General features: G+C 40.8%; 1 protein-coding gene across 1 annotated transcript in view; it reads right to left on the bottom strand.

Annotated features, from left to right (window-relative positions):
• The window catches only part of STUM (stum, mechanosensory transduction mediator homolog), a 62,016-nt gene extending 44,624 nt beyond the window's left edge, over window positions 1-17,392 (bottom strand). Inside the window, exon 1 of the mRNA XM_075863766.1 lies at window positions 16,939-17,392. Coding sequence (XP_075719881.1) covers window positions 16,939-17,101 — 163 coding nt within the window. The 5' untranslated portion in view covers window positions 17,102-17,392. The remainder of the gene's footprint in view (window positions 1-16,938) is intronic.
• Window positions 17,393-19,459: the final 2,067 nt, after the last annotated feature.

The following is a 19,459-nucleotide window of genomic DNA, read 5'->3' as shown; positions in this document are numbered from 1 at the left end:
CCCTATATACAAGAATATAACTACTATAATACTGCCCCTATATACAAGAATATAACTACTATAATACTGCTGCCCCCTATATACAAGAATATAACTACTATAATACTGTCCCTACATACAAGAATATAACTACTATAATACTGCTCCTATATACAAGAATATAACTACTATAATACTGCTGCCCCCTATATACAAGAATATAACTACTATAATACTGCCCCTATATACAAGAATATAACTACTATAATACTGCTGCCCCCTATATACAAGAATATAACTACTATAATACTGCCCCCTATATACAAGAATATAACTACTATAATACTGCCCCTATATACAAGAATATAACTACTATAATACTGCTGCCCCCTATATACAAGAATATAACTACTATAATACTGCCTCCTTTATACAAGATTATATCTACTATATTACTGCTCCTATATACAAGAATATAACTACTATAATACTGCCCCCTATATACAAGAATATAACTACTATAATACTGCTGCCCCCTATATACAAGAATATAACTACTATAATACTGCCCCCTATATACAAGACTATAACTACTATAATACTGTCCCTATATACAAGAATATAACTACTATAATACTGCTCCTATATACAAGAATATAACTACTATAATACTGCTGCCCCCTATATACAAGAATATAACTACTATAATACTGCCCCTATATACAAGAATATAACTACTATAATACTGCTGCCCCCTATATACAAGAATATAACTACTATAATACTGCCCCCTATATACAAGAATATAACTACTATAATACTGTCCCTATATACAAGAATATAACTACTATAATACTGCTCCTATATACAAGAATATAACTACTATAATACTGCCCCTATATACAAGAATATAACTACTATAATACTGCTGCCCCTATATACAAGAATATAACTACTATAATACTGCCTCCTTTATACAAGATTATATCTACTATATTACTGCTCCTATATACAAGAATATAACTACTATTATACTGCCCCTATATACAAGAATATAACTACTATAATACTGCCCCTATATACAAGAATATAACTACTATAATACTGCCCCCTGTATACAAGACTATAACTACTATAATACTGCCACTATATACAAGAATATAACTACTATAATACTGCCCCCTATATACAAGAATAGAACTTCTATAATACTGCCCCTTATATACAAGATTATATCTACTATATTACTGCTCCTATATACAAGAATATAACTACTATTATACTGCCCCTATATACAAGAATATAACTACTATAATATTGCTTCTATATACAAGAATATAACTACTATAATAGTGCCCCTATATACAAGAATATAACTACTATAATACTGCCCCTATATACAAGAATATAACTACTATAATACAAGAATATAACTACTATAATACTGCCTCATATATACAAGAATATAACTACTATAATACTGCCTCCTACATACAAGAATATAACTACTATAATACTGCCCCTATATACAAGAATATATCTACTATAATACTGCCTCATATATACAAGAATATAACTACTATAATACTGCTCCTATATACAAGAATATAACTACTATAATACTGCCTCTATATACAAGAATATAACTACTATAATACTGCCTCTATATACAAGAATATAACTACTATAATACTGCTCCTACATACAAGAATATAACTACTATAATACTGCCCCAATATACAAGAATATAACTACTATAATACTGCCTCCTATATACAAGAATACAACTACTATAATACTGCTCCTGTATAAAAGAATATAACTACTATAATACTGCCCCCTATGTAAAATATATGTAAAAGTTGAGTAAGGCCTCATGCACACGAACGTATTTTTTCCCTCCCGTAAATACTGGCGTAATTACGCGTCCGGTGTCACACGTATTCGACCCGTTTTGCACCAGTATTTACGGACCCGTGCCCGTAAATAAGGTTCCGGTGTCACCAGTATTCCACCCGTATTTACGGGCACGTTTTCGATGCAAAATTGCACTGTACTAATCGGCAGCCCCTTCTATCAGTGCAGGATTGAGAGAAGGGGCAGCCCTTTCCGAGGTAAAAGTAAGAGAAATTCATACTTACCCGGCCGTTGCCTTGGTGACGCGTCCCTCTCTTGACATCCGGCCCGACATCCCTGGATGACGCGGCAGTCCATGTGACCGCTGCAGCATGTGATTGGCCTGTGATTGGCTGCAGCGGTCACATGGGCTGAAATGTCATCCAGGGATGTCGAGCCGGATGTCGAGAGGGTCGCGTCACCGAGGCAACGGCCGGGAGACCGGACTGGAGGAAGAAGCAGGAAGTTTTTTTTTACAGGTTGATGTATATTCTGATCGGAATTCACTGTCCAGGGTGCTGAAAGAGTTACTGCCAATCAGTTAACTATTTCAGCACCCGGGACAGTGACTATTTACTGACGTCGCCTAGCAACGCTGCCGTAATGACGGGTGCACACATGTAGCCACCCGTCACTACGGGAGCTCCATAGACTTCTATGGGCTGCCCGTGCCGTTATTACGGCCTGAAATACGACATGTTCTATCTTTTTCAACGGCACGGGCACCTTCCCGTAAGAAAACGGGTAGGTACCTGAGGCCAATAGAAGTCTATGAGCCCGTTATTACGGGTCGTAATTACGACCCGTAATAACGGGTGTTTTTACGGTCGTGTGCATGAGGCCTAACACTGTATAAAAGCCCTTTTACACCAGCCAATAATCAGGCGAGCGAGCATTTCTGCGATCGCTCATTCCCAATCATTGCCCTGTGTAAACAGGATAGTGATTAGCCAACAAACTAGCTAATGCTCGTTTGTCGGTTGATCGGAGCTTTCATGCGGCCCAAAAATGGCCGACAAGATGCAAATATCTGGGGACAATATTATTAACGATCGTTCGTCCCCATACATTCCAATAGTTGCTCCGTTTAAATGGAGAAAACAAGCGCCGTTCAACATGATGTACTGTAATGTCGATTGGCGCTTGTTTAATGAACAGAAAACCTGACCACGTAAAACCACCTTAAAGGGAACCGGTCACCAGCATTTCACCTATTGAACTCTCCTCACCCCTTACTGGCCGCTGCTGTCAAAAGTTCATTGCCGTTATCCCCGCTCCTAAACTCCTCCTCCGACCGTAAATAACGGTCTGCAAACATTTTGCGCCTTTTATGGTAATAATCCGGCAGTCTCATTCGTTTCTCTACTTATGCCCGTCCACCGCCGAAAACTGGCCCCCCCTGAATGCCGAAATCTTGTCTGAGATGGTGCGTATGCGCCCATCATGTATGGTCCGATACCCGTCCCTGCTTCGTCCAACCTCAAATCTAGTTACTGCGCATACGCCGCTATGGTGTCCCATTGTGCGCATCCACCGGAACAGGACATCGATTAACGCGGAAAGGATTGAGGAATAAAGATATGACTCTTTTATGATTGTTAGCATACGGTGCAGGAACACTAAAAAATTTAATACCAAGGCTATGTTCACACTCCTAATAAAAAACGTCTGAAAAGACGGAGCTGTTTTCAAGGGAAAAACAGCTCCTGATTTTCAGCCTTTTTTTAAGGAAACTCACGTTTTTCGCTGTATTTTTTACAGCTGTTTTTGGAGCTGTTTTTCTAAAGAGTCAATGAAAAACGGCTCAAGAAGTGAGATGCACTTCTTTTTCACAGGTGTTTTTTAACGCGGCCGTTTTTCAAAACGGCCGTGTAAAAAGACGTCCCGTAGGAATAGAACGCCGTTTTCCCCATTGAAATCAATAGGCAGATGTTTGGAAGCGTTCTGCTCACGATTTTTAGGCCGTTTTTCGGTTCGAAAAACGGACGAAAATAAGCCGTGTGAACATACCCTAAAGGTACAGAGCCGACTTAGAAGATAATTGTAGGTTACAGAAAAATGATTTTTCACCCACTTCCTCCAGCTATTGCTGGTTCAATAGGTGAAATGCTGGTGACAGGTTCCCTTTAAGAGTATGTTCACACGGAGGAAATGTGCTGCGAAATCCACCGCAAATTTCCGCCTCCCATTTATTTCAATGGGAGTCCGACGTTTCTTTTTTTCGCTAGCTTATTTTTCAGCTAGCCTGGAAAAGAAGCGTCCTGCTCTATCTATGGCCAATAGAATGAATGAAGTCAATGGGAGGGAGGCAAAATCCACTGTGTGAACAGGGTCTGATAGGGAGATCTTGGAAGGCACTAAAGTAAGGTCCCACCTAACGCCATATAAAATACAGTCATTCTTACTGAAATCATCGGCTTTTGGTAGTGTTTGTATAATAACATAATTGCTTATAATATAATTCACTTATCCTAAGACTAGATTCACAAACAGGTAAAATATACAATGTGTAACTAATCAATAAATTTGTATGAAAAATCAGCAAAAAAAATCCACGTGTTATATGTGATTTCGGTCGGGGCTTTTGATGTGGATTTAGCCACGGTTTTCATCCATGGTATTGCAATTGGTAGAAAATCTGCATAGGGCAAGTAGTTTCATATAATGTTGCAGAATTTTGATGGCGATTCATAACCGAATTTTTCAACAAATACGCAATGTGTGAACCCAGACTAAAATTGTTCCTAACCAGAACTTAGCAGCAACATTTTCATTTTGCTCCACATTTTTGTAATTTATTTTGTATTTGTAGCTTTGGTGTCCAAGTATTCGTTCCAAATATACCGTGTCTGCCAGAGAGTGTGATGTCATGTAATTAACAGTCAATTAACTAATTTGTTGTGTCTATACGATTAATTAAAGCGTTTTTGTAATTATGGCCTAAAATGTCCCCTATTAATAAATGTAACACTTGACTTCATGAGAAAATAAATTTTATAATTACTGTACATATAATTTGTTGGTATATGGGGGAAAACTGACATTAAATGGGACTTGGAACATGAAATTTTGCAACTAGTGTCAGGCAGCTGCTGCCAAGCCAATCAACATCATGAGATGCATCAAAAGGGCCATAGAGGCACATGATCAAAACATAGTTCTACCTCTATAACAATCAGTAGTCAGACCACACATGTAAGAGCAGTCAAACTATGGTGTGATAGGTATTTAATGAAATTATATTTTAATTATATATATATGTGGCGTTACTTTTTTCTCTCTTCCTTATGCCACCACATGACTGGTGTGTACATATATATGTGGCACCGCAAATTGATAATTAGCTCTGCCCCTTTTTCTAGACACTTTTTAATTCTTCAAGACTTCATGGATGATGCATTTACTGGCTTCAAAATATCACATCGGCTTTAGTCAAGGGCATCAAATATTTACGTGGAAAGAATCCAGAGGTTGTGACACTTTCCTCCTGAGACGTGACAAGGCTAATAAGCATCATACACAATCCTCTGACACAAGTGACAGAGATTCCCCTTCCAGCGCTAATTACACCGCAACACTCAGCATCCATCCCCCAGTCACATATTAGAGCTAAAAGTCATTCTGTTCCCCTCACTCCGTAGATCTTGTCCATTATGACCTAGCCTGATGTCAGTATGGTGGGTACAGTTGCGGTCAAGACAAAGTATAATTCTGCTGGCATGGAAAAGGATTTGGGCATATTTGGGGCTTGGTAGCTGAACTGTAGCAACTAGTGTCAGACAGCTGCTGCCAAGCCAAATAAAATCATGGGATGTATCAAAATGGTCCTAAATGCATATGATCAATCATAGGTTTACCTTTATATATAAATCCCTACCACATATGGACTATTGTGTATAGTTTTTGGGCACCATTGTATTAAAATATAGACATAAGGAACCAATTTGTAAAGTTCTGTAATAGGGAAGCTAAAGTCCTACATGTGCCTCTGATTTTATATTAGGCATGAAAAGGATTTGCATACCATATTACCCAGGTACTCTCACTTCATATTACCCAGGTACTCTCACTTCATATTACCCAGGTACTCTTACTTCATATTACCCAGGTACTCTTACTTCATATTACCCAGGTACTCTTACTTAGAAGCGTAGAAATTTCAGTGTATCCATAGAAGTAACGGTTCCCTCGTAGTAGCCATATTGGCCCTAAAGAATTTACAGTGCTCCTATAGAATTTACAGTGCTCCCGTAGAAGTAACATTGCTCCCATAGTAGCTAGGTTGACCCCAAAAAAAGTCCCAGTGCTAGCATAGAAGTCACAATGCCACCCTAAGAAGTCAAAGGGCCACCAAAAAAACCAAAACCCCTTCGCCCATAGAAGTCACATTGTCCCCATGGAATTTACAGAGCTCCCATAGAAGTATCAGGACCGCTATAGCAGCCACTCTGACCCCAAAGAGGTCAGAGTGCCGCCATATAAATCACAGTGCCCCCATAACAACCACTTGCTCCACCAACGCAGCCACAGTGCCCCATTCACAGTCTTAAAGGGGTTGTCCATGACCAGACAACTGATGACCTATCCACAGGATAGGTCATCAATATATGATTGGTGGGGGTCCGACACCTGGATCCCACACCGATCAGCTGCCTCCAGTAACCGGATGTTTTGAAGGGCCTGCAGTAGTTGGAGCCGGAAGCAGATGGCTCCGACCACTGCATCAGTTGTCCGGTCGTGGACAACCCCTTTAATGCCCTCATAGCAGCCACAGTGCCCGATTCGTATGCACAATGCCCCTATAGAAGCCAATCTGGCCTCATATCAGACACATTTACCTCCTCTACCCTCCCACATGCTCCAGCTAAATGAATGCGCGGCCAACAAGCAGGTAACTATTCTGCAATAATTTGGTGCCATAGAGCTCTTTTTTGGGGCCGCAGCTGTTTGTTTACATCCTGCACCTTATAGACATACAGCAGGTCAACATCTGTTGTTGTGTTGTCCCTTCTATAAGTCTCTCCCTGGAGACGTAACATCTAGAGACAAGAAATCCCCAAGTCTCCAGCATACAGCTATCACTTCACAGTGCCAGCGACAATGGCGGACATATCATGTGTAACCGGTGCCGCTGGACAGGCGCCCCTTAAACAGCTGCCAGCTACTGTTAATGCGTTTCATGACTCACAGTAACAAAAAGCAAACAGCCCATATATGTTTTTTGCATGTGGGCCCTGCTCTCTATGTCTTACCCTGTCCAGCCCACCACCATCGACCTCGACCCCTCTATATGGACTGGTGGTTTGGAAGCTTGTAGTTTATAATCATTCTGTTCTGGTAGTAATAGAAATCAGTTCTCTCCAAGTACTGACTTCCTGCTGAGCTTGTGCTTATACACAGCAGTCAGGTTAAACAAGCAGAGCTTCAGTATAAAGCATGGGGGAAGACACAACAGCAGCATGAGCCTGTGATGAGTCAGAAGAAGGAATTCAGACTACCTCAGACTCCAATAGAGCATGCAGCTAAGCTGGAGTCCCTGATTATAACTGTGCTCTAACAGAATAGAACTGAAAAGAAGCCAACACTAAAGAAAATAAATATCAGGTTAATATTATACAAAATTAGGAACTAACAAACCTTCACAGAACCTATCTATTTCAAAGAAAATCCAGCACTCAGGTGAGCTTCACCATAGGGGGTGTGTGTGTGTGGCGCTCTCTACAGGGGGCTGCGTGTGGCGCTATCTACAGAGGGGGCTGTGTGTGGCCTCTTTAATATATTTTCTTTTAATTTAGTGTTATGGTAACTCCATTATAGAACTATATCGCTTGTAAAATGTAGAAATGCTTTTCTGCTCGAGTTACATTAAAAAAATTTTGGAAAAAAAAATACACCTCATTGATTGGTAGAGAAAGCAAACATGGCGAGGGGGAAGATGTCGGGAAAAAAGTTGGTGTGGGGGGGGGGGGTGCCAATCTGAATCTTTGCCCCAGGTGCAGGCGAACCTAGCTACGCACACAAGACAATGGCGACAGCACAATGCAAACACCAATGTCACCTAAGCCGCTAAATATAAATAAATATGCATTACTGCTGAATCTACTTACAATAGGGAGGTTCTTAGTGCACATTTTGATCAAATTGTGTGAGCCTACCTGCCACGACAAGGCGTCCTCTATAGGTGGGAACCTACTCTGCACATACACCCAGAAATGGGACTAACCCTACATATATCTGGGGATGGTAGGAACCAGCATTATACTAAATTTACCCTGCCTATCTACCGATTTCCCATTAACACAAAAAAAAAATGCTTTTTCTGTGAATACATGCAGGAAACATGCAGAGAGAAAATAAATAAATAATAAATTTACGAATCCGTCCAAACAGATTATGTTCCCACTTTCCGCCTGCTGCAATTTTCACACAGGCTTTGCTGGAAGTGAACGGCCGCGCTCCCTTGTCGCAAACAATCTGAATGGAGATTTACAGCGGCTGACAGCGGCCTTGAAAGTGTAAACAGAGAGATTCTAATGTGCCTGGAGACGTGCGGGGCTTCTGCTCGCTGCTCTTTACATTAGGACTTATACAAAGAAGACACGAGTAAAGTTTATTTTATGTGGCACCTAAGCACTCGCGGCTAAGGCAGATATTTATGGGGTAACCAGGGCTAATTAAAGGGGGTCCATAGTGTCCATAATTAAAGGGGGTCCATACTGTCTATAATTAAAGGAGGTCCATAGTATCTATAATTAATGGGGGTCCATAGTGTCTATAACTAATGGGGGTCCATAGTATCTATAATTAAAGGGTGTCCATAGTGTCTACAATTAAAGGGGATCCATAGTGTCTACAATTAAAGGGGGTCCATGATGTCTATAATTAAAGGGGGTCCATACTGTCTATAATTAAAGGATGTCTATAATCAAACGGTGTCCATAGTGCCTATAATTAAAGGAGGTCCATAGTGTCTATAATTAAAGGGGGTCCATAGTGTCTATAATTAAAGGGGGTCCATAGTGTCTATAATTAAAGGGGGTCCATAGTGCCTATAATTAAAGGAGGTCCATAGTTTCTATAATTTTAGGGGGTCCATACTGTCTACAATTAAAGGGGGTTCATAGTGCCTATAATTAAAGGGGGTCCGTAGTGCCTATAACTATGGGGGTCTATCGTGTGTAGTAGTCTATTGTACAGATGAATTTATTCCATGAGAACTCCCGTTTTTCTCAGGATAGTCCAGCGAAATGCACCTCAAAAAGACAGAAGAATGCAAATGTGTCCCAACGTTGGTGTTTTTGGCAGGTTTTATGGGCGTTCCTGGACCGATTAGGGGTCAAATATTTGGAGGTACTGTATGATATTGTGGTTGCAGTGTGGTGTGGGGGTGGGGCAATGTTTGTACACTGGGGCACTGACATCTGGTCCATATGGACAGCATTTGTATCCCTATGGACGAATCCAATCCTCCATAGGGCGGACTATTCCAGTGATATGGGTGCGGCGAATATATTATTGCATTTATGGGAGATTTACCGATCAGTAGTCTGGGAAAGCTGGCCGAAAAGTTGCCTTGAAGCAATAATGTTGCTCATATTCACTGTCACAAAGCCTTCCGAGAAACAGATTTATGTAACTGAATGACTATAACACTTGACAGAAGAAGTGAATGTCCATCTTTTATTGTTATTTTTAGGGTCCAGCCTTCTTTGTTAACCAATATAGTAGTAGTAGTAGTATCAGAGCTCTAAATCCCCTGCATAGACAGTGTTACATGACAAAATCCTGTCAGCCCACAGCCACCACTAGAGGGAGCTCAGGAGCTTACTGCATACTATTTGTTACATTAAATTCAATGATAACGCTGTATACAGAAAGCTCCCCTAGTGGTGGCTGCAAGAAGCAGAAATGTACAATGTAAAGTCTATGCTGAGGATATGGAGCTCTGTATCAGAAAAAAAAAGCTTTGACCGCTATAGAGATACATTAAGAATTTAATCAGCACAAGATGTTGGACCTAATTAGATGGAATCCGGTGCTGTTCAATGATGAATTATCACTTTAAGAACTTATATTTATTGGGTTTGTTTTTTTGCTCTTTGACTTTTATAAGGCCAGGGCTGCTGTAAATACTTTCCAGGGAAAAGAAACTCCTGACTACAATGTTCCCCTTATATCACTGGCAGCACAGGGACCGCAAAATCAGCTCTACAGCGGAGGACCCTGCAAACAGCACCTCATATCTCAGCTTCTTCAACCCCTGCAAGTGTGACCGAAGGTGGGGAGGGGGGCATATTAGGAAAAACGGCAGTCTTGACAGAATCCTCAATTAGGCTTCAACCTCGTTAATAGCACAAATGTTTATCCCTGGGCAGTTTTCCATCGAACGTCTTAAAATCACAGTAAAAATATTTGCATTACATCACAAAGCAAATTCTTGTCTGATTGTTCATACTTTGTCAAATTGAAGCTATAATGTCCGGTAACGGAGGGAAAAAAAAGTCTTTTTTGGGCTTAAAATGATTCACGTCATAGCCTTTGGGTAATACCTGCCATTTATTCAGAGTGGCTGCTTTTTTAGCTCTGCTATATTAGGGTATAGATCTGATCAGTGACTCCAGGTCAGATGCATTGTCTATTGGAGTCTGAAGTAGTCTGCAATCACAGGATGAGATTGCTGCTTTGTCCCTTCTCCATGCTTTACACTGCAGCTCTGCTTGTTTGGCACAAGCTCAGCAGCTGATTTCCATTACGGTAAGGGCAGAAGAGTTATAAATTACAAGTAACTAAATCACCAGTTTGAAAAAAAGATCAGCAGGTGACATAAACCCATGGGAATAATCCTCCATTGGACAGAAAAGTACTGTTTTTTCTCCATAGACACAATCATTATTGAAATTATTCTTAATTATTAGGGTAAAATCTGTGCCTATTAAAGTCATATTTTACACTAGGACATACATATCATAGATGTAGCCATTGGAACGGCGATGGGCCCCATGGAAGTGGGGCCCCAGTTCATGCTGATCACATCTACGTTCCTAATAGACTACATGACCGGTGTGGTGGAGTGAACCAGCACCAATGTTAACAACCATTTTCATTTTTGCTAGAGGGCCCAATGTCCTAATTGTACTTTCGGGGCAACATAATACATTAAGATAAATATGTACAGCTTAATAGCAAACAGCCCAAAACACGAGCGTCCACCCTTGAACACCATTTAGTATTTTTAATATAAATAGATCCAAAATTAATTTTATAATATATCTTTATAGCGGTTGGAGCTCCATTTTTCAGATACAGAGCTCCAAATCTCGTGCATAGACATAAAGTTGCATGTCTGCAGTCACCACTAGAGGGAGCTCACTGCATACTGTGTTCTACATTGAACTTAAAGTTGTATTCTGGTGAGAACAAGTTACTGATTGGTGGCTGTCCGACAGCTGGGAGCCCCACCGATCACTAGTACAGGAGTCACGTACCCCCGGTTGAATGGAGCTGCAGCTCGCTCATGCGCACTGCTACTCCATTCATTCTCTATGGGAGCGCTGGAAATAGCAGAACGTTGTACTCCGCTATCTCCCGCGCTCCCATAGAGAATGAATGGAGCGGCAGTGCGCATGAGCAACCTGGGGGTAACTTGTTCTAACCGGTATACCCCTTTAATAATAAAGCAGTATGCAGTGAGCTCCTAAGCTCCCCCTAGTGGTAGACCACTATAAAGTCTTATTATAAAATAAATCTGCTGAGATTGTTCAACCTAAACACAACAGGGGGTTAAGAGATTGACAATATCCTGCTCATTCACTGCTCTTTCGAATTTTCTAACATTCATACAAGTGAAATGGCAATCTAGACAGGGCAGCACAAGAGCTGCCACACAGAATTTCTACCTAGTAAACAGCTCCTGACATGACACACGTCATTGTGTATTCACCGATTCCCCTCCTGCCTTCTGCTCTGTCAGTTTTGAAATTCCCCAACAATATGCAATATGATCAGCTAGGAATGCAGCTAAAGTCAATTTGTGGCGCATCAATTACTGGGGAACTACAAGTTCCAGCACTTCTCTATAAAAATTGACATCACATCCATCAAACTACAAGTCTCAGCCTTCCCCACCAACCCTTGTTTATCCGGTACAGCAGAGCAGGATTTTTAAAAGGGTGTCCAAGTGCATTGGTGCCCATGCCAGAGAGGGTGATGCCCCTTCTACTGGCTTTGCCAACATTCTCTATGTACTACATCACACATTTTTTACATAGGGTGGTTTAGGGGATAGTGGTAATATTTCTGGGGTCTAGACTGACTTAGTGATTAACACCTAGAATCTCTGGTGATCTAGGGTATTAAGGGGTTAATACGGATATTCATTATCAATGGTTGCCTAGGATGATTATGGGTTAATATCTAATATCCGTGAAGGTCTAGGGTGATTTATGGTTATATATATATATATATATATATATATATACATAGTAGTGTAAATATATAGTTTATTCTTACATGGTTTAGGGTGGGGAAGAGGTTAATGATACTGAAGTGAGGACAGTGTTACATTTATTTAATCTGTATAGGTCCAGAATACTTATAGTGGCAGAAATCTCACACTACTATCCGGTTAAATGACAAAATTCCTTCTTCAATAAGCTGTCACCAGGGGGCGCTCACTGCATAGGGATTTATCGCATTGAACTCTATGATAAATCAGTATGCAGTGAGCTCCCCCTAGTGGTGACGGAAATCTTTTTTTGTTTAACTCAATGTTTTATCCTGAACTACGTAGAGGGGGTTTCTAGGAAACCCTTTTAAGTTTGTCCATGCAGAGTTAAGTATAACCCTGTCCTAAAGGGTTTGTCTCATAAAGACAACCGCTTTCCATATGCTCTATCAGGGAGAGTGATAGGTGGGGCTCCAAGAGCTTGCTTGGCTGTTTCTGTAACTCCCATAGACTTGAATGAAGAGAGCCAGCGGCTGTCTCATCTGGCCAAACACCATTCTCCTGATAGGTGGGGGTTCCATAAATGTCTAAGATAGGAATATCTCTTTAAATAAGTTGATTCATATCCTATTCACTAGGAATGAGACTAGCAATAAACTCCACTAAACTATGGTAACTACTAGGGAGTTCTGCAGCATCTGTTTCTTTATAAATAGCTATAGTGTTCGCCATAGGAATCTTAAAGGAGCAGTGACCCAGTTTCCACCATGGAGATTGCCCCCCAAGTCATATAAGGATCCAGCTCGTACAGCCCAGATTCTATGAAATCCACATGTCCCAGTAATAATACCATTTATAGACACAATGTAGCAGAAGGCGTCACTGTATCCTGCTGTGCGCAGTGGTTACATTGTTTATATATTAATGCCTTACACATTGCAACGGCACCTTCCCTCTGCACAGTGACTTCATCCATATAGATAATCACAGCTGATTACACATTCAGCATCAATAAGTAAACACTGCGCCGCTGATCTCTTGTCAGAAGTAATGAGCTGAATATGTTTAGGACATGGTGATTAATCAAAGGGAAAGTTCCTCCGTCCCTTTAGGCCTCATTTACACGAGCGTGTGCGTTTTGCGCGCGCAAAAAACGCTGCGTTTTGCGCGCGCAAAAGGCACTTGGCAGCTCCGTGTGTCATCCGTGTATGATGCGCGGCTGCGTGATTTTCGCGCAGCCGCCATCATAGAGATGAGGCTAGTCGACGTCCGTCACTGTCCAAGGTACTGAAAGAGCTAACTGATCGGCAGTAACTCTTTCAGCACCCTCGACAGTGAATGCCGAACACAATATACACCAACCTGTGAATAAAAAAAGACTTTCATACTTACCAAGAACTTCCTGCTTCCCCCAGTCCGGGCTCCCGGCCGTTGCCTTGGTGACGCGTCCCTCTCTTGTCATCCGGCCCCACCTCCCAGGATGACGCCGCAGTCCATGAGACCGCTGCAGCCTGTGATTGGCTGCAGCCTGTGCTTGGCCTGTGATTGGCTGCAGCTGTCACTTGGACTTAACTGTCATCCCGGGAGGTCGGACCGGAGTTATCGGTAAGTCAGAACGTCTTTTTTTTTTTACAGGTTCATGGATTTTCGGAGCGGAAGTCACTGTCCATGGTGCTGAACCAGTTTAACGCTTTCAGCACCGTGGACAGTGACTGTCTCCTGACGTCGCGTACCCGAACATTTTTTACCGGTTTCGGTCAAAACGAGTTTGGCCGAACCCGGTGAAGTTCGGTGCGCTCATCTCGAATTTGACACTCCGTTTGGATGTTTGTAAACAGAAAAGCACGTGGTGCTTTTCTGTTTACATTCAGGAGTTTGACAGCTCTTGCGCGAATCACGCAGTTCGCACGGAAGTGCTTCCGTGCGGCATGCGTGGTTTTCACGCACCCATTGACTTCAATGGGTGCGTGAGTGCGCGAAAAACGCACGATTATAGAACATGTCGTGAGTTTTTTTCTGCGCACACGCGCTGAGCGCAATTCACGCATCGTCTAAACTGCCCCATTGACTAATATAGGTGCGTACGACAAGCATGCAAAGCACGCGCGTTGCACGCGCGTATATTACGTTCGTGTAAATGAGGCCTTAGATTGTAAGCTCATTAGTAAACGCTTCACTCAATACTTGTGCTTGTCAAAGCTTCCCCTGATTGTAAAACACTGTGGAATATGTAGGCGATATATAAGTAAAGCATGTTATTATTCATGTATTTTACAATGCGTGAAACCATTTAACCCTTCATCTTCTGCACGCTCAGAAAATCTTATGTATGAACTCAAGTGATATCAGAGTACCAGTGTGTTATATTGTATCAGTGATATCAGAGTGCCAGTGTGTTACATTATATCAGTGATATCAGAGTGCCAGTGTGTTACATTGTATCAGTGATATCAGAGTGCCAGTGTGTTACATTATATCAGTGATATCAGAGTGCCAGTGTGTTATATTGTATCAGTGATATCAGAGTGCCAGTGTGTTATATTGTATCAGTGATATCAGAGTGCCAGTGTGTTATATTATATCAGTGATATCAGAGTGCCAGTGTGTTACATTGTATCAGTGATATCAGAGTATCAGTGTGTTACATTGTATCAGTGATATCAGAGTGCCAGTGTGTTATATTGTATCAGTGATATCAGAGTATCAGTGTGTTACATTATATCAGTGATATCAGAGTGCCAGTGTGTTATATTATATCAGTGATATCAGAGTGCCAGTGTGTTACATTGTATCAGTGATATCAGAGTGCCAGTGTGTTATATTGTATCAGTGATATCAGAGTGCCAGTGTGTTATATTATATCAGTGATATCAGAGTGCCAGTGTGTTATATTGTATCAGTGATATCAGTGTACCAGTGTGTTACATTGTATCAGTGATATCAGAGTACCAGTGTGTTACATTATATCAGTGATATCAGAGTATCAGTGTGTTATATTGTATCAGTGATATCAGAGTGCCAGTGTGTTATATTGTATCAGTGATATCAGAGTATCAGTGTGTTACATTGTATCAGTGATATCAGAGTATCAGTGTGTTACATTATATCAGTGATATCAGAGTGCCAGTGTGTTACATTATATCAGTGATATCAGAGTGCCAGTGTGTTATATTGTATCAGTGATATCAGAGTGCCAGTGTGTTATATTGTATCAGTGATATCAGAGTGCCAGTATGTTATATTGTATCAGTGATATCAGAGTATCAGTGTGTTACATTATATCAGTGATATCAGAGTATCAGTGTGTTACATTATATCAGTGATATCAGAGTGCCAGTGTGTTATATTGTATCAGTGATATCAGAGTGCCAGTATGTTATATTGTATCAGTGATATCAGAGTATCAGTGTGTTACATTATATCAGTGATATCAGAGTGCCAGTGTGTTATATTGTATCAGTGATATCAGAGTGCCAGTGTGTTATATTGTATCTGTGATATCAGAGTATCAGTGTGTTACATTGTATCAGTGATATCAGAGTGCCAGTGTGTTATATTGTATCAGTGATATCAGAGTGCCAGTGTGTTATATTGTATCAGTGATATCAGAGTGCCAGTGTGTTATATTGTATCAGTGATATCAGTGTGTTACATTGTTTCAGTTATAGTAATGTGTTACATTATGATTTATATTAATGTGTTACATTGTATCATCTACATAAGTGTGTTACAGTGTATCATTTATATCAGTGTGTTACATTGTATCATTTATATAAGTGTGCTACAGTGTATCAGATATATATATATATGTGTGTGTGTGTGTGTGTGTGTGTTACATTGTATCATTTATATCAATGTGTTACATTGCGTCAGGTACATTAGTGTGTTACATTGTATCATCTACATCAGTGTGTTACAGGGTATCATTTATATCAGTGTGTTACATTGTATCAGTTATATTAGTGTGTTACATTGTATCATTTATATAAGTGTGCTACAGTGTAGCGGTTATAAATGATACAATGTACCAGATATAACTGATACAATGTAACACACTAATATAACTGATACAATGTAACACACTGATATAAATGATACCCTGTAACACACTGATGTAGATGATACAATGTAACACACTAATGTACCTGACGCAATGTAACACATTGATATAAATGATACAATGTAACACACACATATATATATATATATATCTGATACCCTGTAACACACTGATATAAATGACACGCTGTAACACACTGATATAACTGATACAATGTAACACACTGTTATAAATGATACAATGTAATATATATATATATATATATATATATATATCAATATCAGTGTGTTACATTGTAGCAGTTATATCAGTGTATCAGTTATATCAGTGTGTTACAGCGTGTCATTTATATCAGTGTGTTACATTGTATCAGTAACATCTGTGTAACAATTTTAATTGTGATGGCATAAAGATGGATTTCAAATTGAAACAAAGTTTCCACATAACAGGTGGAAAAGTGAAAGATTAGTACAGCATATGCAATGCTCCTATCTTGCCTTGCCCGCTGCTGGTTATTACCCCCCATTACCCACCATAATATAGGAGATAAGACACTTACCCAGCCCTGGTACAAAAGTATTGAGGAAAAGGCAGATGACAGCAACAGGGAAAGGCATATAGGGGATTGCAGCTCTGAGGGGTCCTTTCTTCTCTCTCACTTGTACCACCACCCCACTGGCTGAGGTGCCCTTCTCTATTATGTCCCCTTCCTTGACATCCATGCTGCCCCTCAGCTGTGGATACTCAGTCAGATGAGATGTGAGTCCTGGAAGTTGGTGGAGGGTTGTGGGGTCAGATGGCGACAGAGTGCAAGGAAGACTTTCTCCCTGTGTCTCTCCTTCCTCCCCCTCCTCCTCCTGCTGCTGCTGCCACAGTTATCCTCCTCCTCCTCCTCCTCTCAGTCCTGGAAATACTGCCTCCACTGAGCACACAACACACTAATACTACATCAATACTACCACTAATACTACTGATATATAATACGTAACCTGAAGGTAATACAGGACACTACACATGCAGTTTATCTTCTCTCTATCTGCTCTGCAGTCAAAAGCAATCTATTGTTCCCTGTTATCAGTCACTTCAGGCTGGGGAGAGGCTGGCTGTAGTGTTCTTCATCAGTGACATGTAGTCCCTGCCCTTATAATCACCACTTTATGTCCCTTTCCTTCTGCTCAGTGTTTTCCATATGTCACTTTTATGAAAGGCGCAAACACTGGGGGAGATAGTCTGTAGCAAAAAAAGTGAAATCTCTCCATCTATCTATCTATCTTATATCGATCTATCGTATATCTAGCAGACAAAAAAAATTTCGACTAATCGAACACTAATGTAACCTAAATCGCTAAATATCAATAAATATGCATTACTGCTAAATCTACTTATAATAGGGAGGTTGTTAGTGAACATTTTGATCAAAAAGTGTTTGCCCGCCTGCCACGACAAAGCGACCCCTGTAAGGTGGGGACCTACTCTGCACATACACCCAGAACTGGGACTAAGCCTACATATATATCTGGCGATGGTAGGAACCAGCATTAAACGAATTAAAATCACCCAGGGCAGAATGGGAGGAGTGCATGAACAACAATATAGACAGTCACTAACCCCACATATATGAATCACATTAAGGCTATGTTCACACGGGGTCTTTTGCCGAGTTTTTTGACGCGGAAACCGCGTCGCAAAACTCGGCAGAAACGGCCCGAGAACGCCTCCCATTGATTTCAATGGGAGGCGTCGGCGTCTTTTTCCCGCGAGCAGTAAAACTGCCTCGCGGGAAAAAGAAGCGACATGCCCTATCTTCGGGCGCTTCCGCCTCCGACCTCCCATTGACTTCAATGGGAGGCAGGAGAAAGCGTATATCTCGCTGTTTTATGCCCGCGGCGCTCAATGGCCGCGGGCGAAAAACGGCGCGATAATTGCTGTTCACACGGAGTATTTTGGGGGAGGAATATCTGCCTCAAAATTCCGTTTGGAACTTTGAGGCAGATATTCCTCCCCCAAAATACTCCGTGTGAACATAGCCAAACACAACAAAAGTTTGAACAGCACATTCCAACAAAATGATACAAAACGTGTATACAGGTGCAAGAACACCTGTGACTGCAAATATACAGCAGACGAAAAAAAAATGGCGACAGCACACTGTGAACACTAATGTAACTATCTATCTATTTTATGTTAATCTATCTAATCCATGGATATTTATCTGTCTGATCTATGGAAACCATCCATATCTGAAGAGTTGTTCTGTATGTTCCCTGAAATCCAAATTAAAGTACTCAAATAAAAACAGCAGGGATCAATGTACAACCTTATAATTTCCATTGAAGGTGCGGATCCCTATAAACATCTCACTGGATTTATATTGTGTTCACACTTGTGTTATAATGCCGCTGTATTATGCTGCTTGTAATCGTTTCCTGAATTATCCTATATAACCAGCGAGTGCTGACTATTGATTCTCCTCCTGATTAATACCAGTTATATGTATTTCTCTGGGTGACCCGGCCTGTAATCCCAGTTGTAGGTTGTCAGACAGTTTATTGACTGCGCCTGATAACAATTGTCATTCGCCTGCCAGACACTGGAAATTAGAAAGTTCTCAACCTCATCTTACAACATATTGCAACAGGGAATAATAAACTGTGATGTCTTTATGAGCTCCAGAGCCCAGGAAGGGCACGAAAAAGGGACTTATAGAGGTTTGTAATGTCAAAACTGGATGTAGACTTATTGTTTCCTATGCACTAGAACTGGAGGAGGAAGAAAATGGAGAAAAAAAAAATCGAGACCTCAAGGACGCAATTAGAAGGACTATACTATGTATTTAAATATACTTTACACAAGTGTAGTTTTTTTAAAGGGTATCTCCACTCTCCACCAGTGACTCCACTCACTATTCTGCTGGTGGAGTCACTGTGTACATACATTACTTATCCTGTACTGATCCTGAGTTACATCCTGTATTATACTCCAGAGCTGCACTCACTATTCTGCTGCTGGAGTCACTGTGTACATACATTACATTACTTATCCTGTACTGATCCGGAGTTACATCCTGTATTATACTCTAG

Source organism: Rhinoderma darwinii, chromosome 4 (genome assembly GCF_050947455.1).
Source record: "Rhinoderma darwinii isolate aRhiDar2 chromosome 4, aRhiDar2.hap1, whole genome shotgun sequence".
Lineage (NCBI taxonomy): Eukaryota > Metazoa > Chordata > Amphibia > Anura > Rhinodermatidae > Rhinoderma > Rhinoderma darwinii.
The sequence above is the reverse complement of the archived record's forward strand: the minus strand, read 5'-3'. Positions and strand labels throughout refer to the sequence as shown.